We start from the raw sequence: 8,233 nt of genomic DNA on the forward strand, positions 1-8,233 counted from the left end.
AGCACTATTTTTACAACACGGACTACAAGCCGTGTCTTTATTTTAACTGTCTGGGAACTCTATCATTATTTCTAAATAAAGAGCTTAAATGTATTGCATGTGTGTCTCAGGTTACAGCTCGACTGGACAGCGCTGCCCCCGCTTCGGCGCCCCTGGGGTTACCTGGGCCACGGCAGGGTCCAGGTTGTTCATGATCATGTGCATGATGGCTGCTGCAGCTTTCGTCCGGCAGGGGTACTGCTGCACTGGGTAGGCCCTGCAAGGGAGTCCAGGTGCTAGGGGTGACGGTGGGAGGGCACAGGTGTGCACAGCGAGCCCCCACACCCTGCTGCAGAAGTCGGCTGGGTCCCCAACAGGAACCAAGGCCAACCGGCTCTGGTGCCCGCCTCCTGCTTTGTGCCCCCCAGCCTTCCAGGTGTGGGGAGTTTGGCCCCCACCCACCCTGGGCTGCCCTTCCTCCCTTCTCGCAGGCTCCAACCGGGAGAATGCTAACTTGGAAGCAAAGCTGATGTCTGCTTTCCAGAAGCCGCTGCTCTGGGTGCCGTTTATTCTTTCCTTCTTTCCTGGGCACCACCTGTGCTCCTGGGCACCAATTCTAGAGCAGGTGCCAGGCAGCGGGCCACAGCAGGAATGAAGAGGCGTGGTTCCTGCTTTTTGGGGTTCATGCCATTCTCTGGGGTGGTCCCAGACAAGTCTGGGTTTGGGCCTATCCAAGAACAAGGATGCTCAGTGGGATACCAGGGCGGGCAGCAGCACCTGGGAGCTGTGATAGGCAGGTCCTCCCCGCTATGCAATGTGGGGTGAGGCCCAGCACCCGTGGCTTCACAAGGCCTCCAGTGCCAGGGACAAGTCAGCTTGCGAGCCCTATGGGAGGCCTGAGCTGTCAGAAGACACTGGCAGAGTCACCCTCTACGCCTCTCCATGCCTCTGGCAAGACAACAAAACATGGGGCTTAAAAGAGCATTTTGTATACAGTTTGGGTCCAGACTTACCCAGGACTGACTGCCCAGGACAGTGGACCAGAGGGACCCACCTTCTGGTCTGTCTTTGGGGCTTCAGCCAGCTCTAGGCTGCAGACCCCCACAGATGCCAACACTGCCACCCCCTCTCTCTGTGTGAGCGGCATCGACTCAGCACGCCAAGCCCATGGGCCTCCTAGTGTGGACAGCCTCCATTTCCCCTTCCCTGCTGACTCTCTGGGGTTCCTGACCTCCAGCACGATCCCTCTTTCCGCCCACCAGCACTCACCTCATTTCAATGCGGGGGGAGAACCGGTACATATAGATGTGCCCATAGAGTCGCAGCTCCTGGGCAAACTCGGGGGCCAGCAGCTTCTGGACGTCCGGGGGGAAGTAGCGCAGGGCATTCCTTAGTGCCAGCTAGAGGAGGAGAGTGGTGAGGGGCATCAGGGGCAGGGGCTCCGGGCCGAGCACCCTGAGGCTCCCATGATGAGCCATCCCCTCCTCTCCCCCCTAATCTGGATTTGCCCCTGATCCACTCAGAAAACTATGGTCCCACCCCAAGACTGTCTAGTTGTCACCCTGGGCCCATCTACAATGTCACCTCCCACATGAAGCCTTTCCAAGAAGAGTCTTGCTCACGGGGGACCAGGCTGCTAATTCCATGCAAGGACCAGACAGGGTCCTGCCCTTGTGGTCACAGTAGGAGATGCAGAATCAAGGGGAGTGAGAATAGACCTGACAGGAGCCCATAGGTTCCTAGTTGTGCCTCGCCAGCACGGCCAAGGGTGACCCTGAGTGGGGGTGGTGAAGGATTGAGAAAAGACAGACAAGAGAAGACAAGCTGAGTCTTGGTGGGATGCTGCTTCTCTGATAGAGAGACAGTGCCATGGACTACAAGCCGTGTCTTTATTTTATAGCCAGATTCCACGAGGCAAAGTAAGGGCATGGTCAAGATGTTTACAACATTCTCGTGGGTTTCGATCCTACTCAATTACATGCTCCTGCCCTCTATCAAGCCCACATCACTCAGGCACGTGGGGCCACGTGTTCGGACCATAGGTTCAAGCTTACAACTACAGCTGTTGGCTATAATTGTGCTGGGAGGGCCCTGCCCTCCAAGCTGGGACTTGCACGTGGCCATGAGAGGACTGTGCTCTCTCATTAGTCCGAGGCTTGAACCTGTGCAAACACTGTAGCTGCTCTCCACACCTGGTATGAGTGCAGAGAAGCACTCTCCACTAGTGCAGCTTCCAGGTGGCCTCAGGCTACACCTGCCACTCTGGACGGAGATCCTGCCAGATCGGGGAGGCCCAGGACAGAGCCTAGAGCCAGAAACAGGAGAAACCTTCTCAGGACTCCTTATCCAATGAGGGCAAGCAGCCCAAACTCCCCTGCTCCCACCAGCCCTATCACTCTTCTCCAGAGAGCCCTGATGCTGCTGGTTCTGCCCCAGGGCCTTTGCACCTATCCTCCTCTGCTTTCTCTTGGAGGGTCCCTTCCTTCATTCCGGTTTCAGTTCAGAAGCCCCTACTCAGAGGCCTTCTTGATTCCCAGCCTTTCTTCCCGCCTTTGTTTCCTTCTGCAGCTTCGCACTGTCAGACACTCGATGATGTGTTTCTTTCCTTGCTTACAATCCGTCTTGCTAAGCTCAAGGAGGGCCAGAGTCCTGGCAGACCCATTTCACAGCTCTCTTCCTTAGAACACCCAGACTGGAGCCTGAACGTGGAGGCAGGCGAAGTAGGGGAGGACACTAGGTGACATCCGGGTGTCTGGCTGAACACCGAGGCCATTTATTCCTCCGATTGTTACAGGGCAGTGGAACGCTGGGAAAATTCCAGGCAAGTGGAATAGGGAAACTGAGACAGGAAAGTTAAAACAAGGCCGGTGTGGGCAATTTGCAGCTGGCTTGTAACTAACAAGCCGTTATCTTCCCCCAACCAAGGACGCTTGAGAGCAATGGTTAAAAGCCACCCTCAGGGCCAGCTAGGGGAAGAAGAGGGTGGTGGGCACCAGAGAATGCAGGAAAGGAGAGGGGGAGAGGAAAGGGAAAGGGCAGTTTTACTCCCTAGGCAGAAAAGCCAGCAGTCTCAGGCTTGACAAGATCAAATTGGCAGTTTGCTCGCCTTGCTTTGTAAATAAAGGTGCATGCTTTAATTGCTTTAATGAAATTGGCTTCATCACACTGCAGTCATCTGGAGTTCTCTCATTTAAATCCATTTATATGAGAAGACAAGAATTGAGGTTGTGGACAGCCCTCTCCCTCCGACTCGGGGCTGGGGGGCTGCCAATAACACCTCTCTGGTGTCTGAGAGGTGCCTCTAACACAAGGACCTGGAGAACAAACACTTTGAGGTGAAAGGAGATGAGGAGCTGGGTGTGGTAAATTTCTTTACTCATTCGTTCAACACATGTCTGTTGAGGGGAGAGGTGGTAGGCACTCGGAGAAGACAGGTGCTTTGACACCTGAAGGCAGAGATGACAGGAGAAGAAACAAGGGTCTGGAATTGGGAGGACACCAGCATTCGGGCAGGGGCAGAAGTACCAGCCAGGAAGATGGAGAGCTGGGAACCCAGCCAGGAGCACAGATGCCCTGGAGGCCAAGGGCAGAGGCCTGGGAAAGGAAGGACAACATGTCCAGTGTGCCCTGGGCAGTGAACACACGGGTGTCCCTGGGGCCGGAGGGGCAGGTGGGGTGGGAGGGAGAGAAGGAGAGGGACAATTCAGGAGGGAGCAGAGGGCAGGGAAGAAAATGCCAACTTAGGGAGTTTGGGAATCTGGAAAGGGGTTGCAGAGACATTCCCTCATTTAATTTTCACATCGAATAAAAGCACGCAATCCCTTCTCTCTTGGAAAACAAAAGCTGATCAGAAATATGAGTCTCTCCCTTCAGAACCGTGGCTAAGAATGGGCCCCCCCAGGAGTCTCTCAAGGCCTGCAGGCTTCAGATCACTCAGCGCGCTGGACCCATCCCAAAGGCTCTGTTTGCACTTCTGGCAAGTTGCCAGATGCTGCTGCTGGTCAGGGGACCCCACTTTGGGAACCACTACAGGACAGCAAAGAGGATGAACAATGCACAAGCACATGCAGCCGCCGGGATGAATCTCCCGCTGTGTTGAGACACAAAAGGGATGTACAGTACTGCCTAACAGTTAGGCCCTAACTCCTCGCACACAGTTCAAGAGCAGGTGTGGCTAAGGAATGCTGTGAGGAGTCAGGACAGCGGCTACCCTTGTAGGTCAGGCCCGTGCCCTCACCTGTGCACGTGGGGTTTGGGCTACTTTCTGGGTGTTTACACATCGGCACAAAGGTTGTTTGTTTGCTTCTAATCATAGTTTTCCAGAGAACATGGGCATTAAGAAAAAAGTTTCAAAAGCAAGTTATATTACACACACACACACACACACACACACACACACAAACCCCAAATACTCCACACGCCACACATACTCCAAACAAGACTTAACCTTACTACAAGGGTCCTAATATTCTATCCTATTCTAACTTCTTTTATTTCATTCTATAATGAATATTGGTTGCAACCCCCTTCCCTGACTTCATAACCTGCTAAGGGGCAGCTGCAGGTTATGAAGTCACTGTAGTCACTGTCCTCACAGAAATGCAGGCTTCATTACTGGGGCTAAACGGGGTATTTTACTAAGGCGCTAGGTAACGAAGGCCCCGTTTCACTGCGTCAAATGCTTCTGCAACGTTGTCCAGATAACCACATCACTCAAAAACACAACAAAGGTTCCTGTCAAAATGAATGACTTTTAAATTGTGTCCGTTGATAGAAATGACTCAGCCATTCTATGATACGTATTTAAAGACGGTGCGAAATTCAATCTGTTCTGAAATGGAGTGTTCGTGCACGTGTACCATTAACACAAAGGGGATTCTGGCAGTTTCCCGCATCCTAAATGCAGCACAAAAATTACTTGCCTATTTCCCCCTTGTATAAGATTTCCATTTTATCACCATTGAATTTTTTGTTATTCTGTAATTTAGCCTAGACTTGTCTTCATGTCAACTATTGTAAATCAGTTTTTTACTTCCAAGGATAACCTATGTCTTTTTATCTGCAATTTCATGTTTGTACTTAGTTTAGGAAAGTTGTCTTCTATTCCATTTTTGTTCAATAACTTTATCCCCTGTGTCTAGAGTTACATAACAAGCAGGTGATAATTATTTGTTGAGTGAAAATTTTTAAAAAGAAGCAGCTCTGTTTGCTGGTCCGGATCCACTACTCCACGTGTCTGACGGGGAGCAGTTCTCAGCATGAAGATGACAGAACGGTGTTCAGAAAGGTTGTATGAGTTGTCCGAGGTCCTGCCACAGGCCTGGGCTGCTCTCCACGCCTCAGGCGGCACCAGGGCATCTGCTATACAGCACGTGCATGTGTCCCCTTTCTGACCTTCCAATCCCTCTCTGCAAAATGAGTGCAATGACCGCATACACCTCACCGGGCTGTGTTGGGGACTAACTGGACTGACACGCCTAGCACCGTGTCTGATACACATGTGTGCTGTGTGAGTCCCAGCTATCGGAATGCTCATCTCCCACACTCATGGCCCTCCATGCTGCCAATGTTTCCTCAGCCCACCTGCCCCTCTGGGCACTCTGTAGAAACTCTATACTCTCTAGAAGAGTATTGCTAAGCAGCAGGCCATTTCCCCACTCAGGAACCTTCATGGGCTCCCCGTTACTCATCTGATGAAATCCATACTATTCTTGGCACTCAGGGTCCTCTGTAATCAGGCTGGGCCTGGCTCTCCAAGCTCTGCACCCAGCTCAGGCTTACACCGGCCTCCTCCACCCCTAGTATACTCTAGGAAGGCCAGTCCCGGCATCTTCACTCACTGCCTCCCTTTGTCTCCAAATGGTCATCTCAGATTTTCCAGTCTAAGAACCTTGCCTACGTTGCCAAGACCACCTCCTCCAAGAGGCCCTACTATGTTTCTCCTGCCTGCTGGACCCTTGTATGATGTTGGTTTGGGCACTAGGTATACTCTTGTCCACACATTCAACAAACATTTGGTATCACCGAAGATGCAGAAATGAGCCCAACAAAGCCCCACACCCAAGAAGCTCAGGATCGTGTATTAGTGATGGGAACCCGGATGCAAGTGTGAGGTCTTCGGAACTGGTGTCTGTCTGATTCCCAGCAGAGCCCATTCAGGGAGGGCAGAATGCGGGGATAAGGTCAGTAAGAGAAATCACACGTGGCAAAGGGGGGACGCTGGAGACATTTCAAACAGAGGGACTGGTCACAGTCTATGACTACCTTTTCCTCTGTGCTGAAGAAGTTGTCCTGTGCTCACGCGGAGAATACGGTGGCTAAAGTGTCATACACAGAGCACACTCTGTATTTAAATAGAGAAATCTACTTAAAGGGGAGCAAAGAGTAAATCATCCAAATGAAATATTACTAAACAGTTTAAAAAATAGGGACTTTAAATACACCAATAACGAACAATAAAAAAAAAACCCACCACCAACAACTAACATGTATAGAATGCTTCCACTGTGTTTTTCAAGGCCCACACCACCATATATGTACATAACATGTGGCTGAAAAGATACACCAAAAAAAGGGGTGACTGAGGGAGGTGAAGTGGGGAACTTATACTTTTATAATATTTCAGTTGCTTATCTCACAAAATCAACGTTCAGAGTTTATGTCAAACGTCAAAGAAACACATTTAAATAAAAATATAGAAAACAAGCCAAAGGAAAGGCATAACGTGAGCTTCTGAGGAAGCTGGTACTGGGCTTTGGAACCGCCTAGAACAGTGGTTCTCAACCTTCCCAATGCTGCGACCCGTTAATACAGTTCTTCATGTTGTGGTGACCCCCAACCATCAAATTATTTTCGTTGCTACTTCATAACTGTAATTTTGCTACTGTTATGAATTGTAATGTAAATATCTGATATGCAGGATGTATTTTCATTGTTACAAATTGAACATAATTAAAGCACAGTGATTAATCACAAAAACAATATGTAATTATATATGTGTTTTCCGATGGTCTTAGGCGACCCCTGTGAAAGGGTCGTTCGACCCCCAAAGGGGTCGCGACCCACAGGTTGAGAACCACTGGCCTAGAAGAACACTGCCCGCTTCTCCCCTGCCCCCCCCCCAACTCCCGGGAGCCACAGGTCTCACACAGAGCTCGCTGTGACCAGTGGGACGGTTTCTGCACTGACCAAGTCTCCGACACCTGCAGGTGTCCTCCAATTCAACTCAGCTCTGACACTGTCTACCTGGAGTCCGCACAGGCCCCACGGGTTGAGGACTGAAGCCCACATGAGTGCCACCCCCCCCCACACACACACTTCAGGTGCCAATCGCAAGTCCAGGCTGTCACCTCCCTTCTGAGCGACCAGCCACAGATCAGGGTTCCCACCACCCCTCCAAGGGTTTGATAATTTGCTAGAGTGGCTCACAGAACTCAGGAAAACACTGCTTACTGGTTTGCTATGTAATAAAGGAAGTGATAATGGATACGGATGATGGAAAGATACAAAGGGTAAGGTCTGAGAAGGGTTTCGGAGCTCCTGAGTCCTCTCCAAACCCCACCCACTCCCCACGGAGGGGGTTCTTATGGAGGCTTCAGCCTGAGTAGTGATTAATTCATTCTCCAGCCCCTCTCCTCGCTGGAGTATGCAGGGCAGGGCTGAAGTTCCAAGCCTTTCTCATCATGGATTGGTCTTTCTGGTGACCTGACCGCATCCAGGAGCCCATCTCCTTAGAACAAAAGATGCTCCCAGCTCCTATCCCTAGGAAATCCCAACTGCGTTAGGAGCTCTGTGTCAGGAACTGGGATCTAAAATCAAACATTAGCGGGGGGCGGGGGGGGGGGGGAGGGACAGAGATAAATACACATGATTTCTTATTGTTTCACAGGCACTAGCTGAAGGCTGGCTCACCCTGACACCCGGACCAGAGATGTAGCCCCTTCAACGACTCAAACTGCCCGGACCAGCAAGTCGCCCCACTTCAAGGGCTTCGTGACCTTCAAGCAAATGGCAATGGACACTGGCAAAGCTGAGGTGGCCCCTGCTCTCAGCACGCAGGTGCCCTCCTCACGGCAGAGACCATGGAAGCTGACTGCCAGCACATAACCACCGGGTGTCGCCTGAGATGCAGGTGGTGGCGCCCTCGGGCCCTCTTGGTCAAAGGTGAAGGCACTGGCAGCCAGCAGGGAGGTGACTGAGTGGGAGAAAACATGAACCCTTGCTTTGACCTCACTGAGCTGGGCCAGATAGGCCA

At 51.5% G+C, this 8,233-nt stretch overlaps 1 protein-coding gene across 1 annotated transcript in view; it reads right to left on the minus strand.

Annotated features, from left to right (window-relative positions):
• UROC1 (urocanate hydratase 1) overlaps window positions 1–8,233 on the minus strand; it is a 36,565-nt gene that overhangs the window by 25,467 nt on the left and 2,865 nt on the right. The window contains exons 2-3 of the mRNA XM_005866940.2: window positions 1,249–1,379; window positions 163–256 (exon numbers count right to left, since the gene is read on the minus strand). Coding sequence (XP_005867002.2) covers window positions 163–256; window positions 1,249–1,379 — 225 coding nt within the window. The remainder of the gene's footprint in view (window positions 1–162; window positions 257–1,248; window positions 1,380–8,233) is intronic.

The sequence above is a fragment of the Myotis brandtii genome, unplaced genomic scaffold (genome assembly GCF_000412655.1).
Source record: "Myotis brandtii unplaced genomic scaffold, ASM41265v1 scaffold240, whole genome shotgun sequence".
Classification (NCBI taxonomy): Eukaryota; Metazoa; Chordata; class Mammalia; order Chiroptera; family Vespertilionidae; genus Myotis; species Myotis brandtii.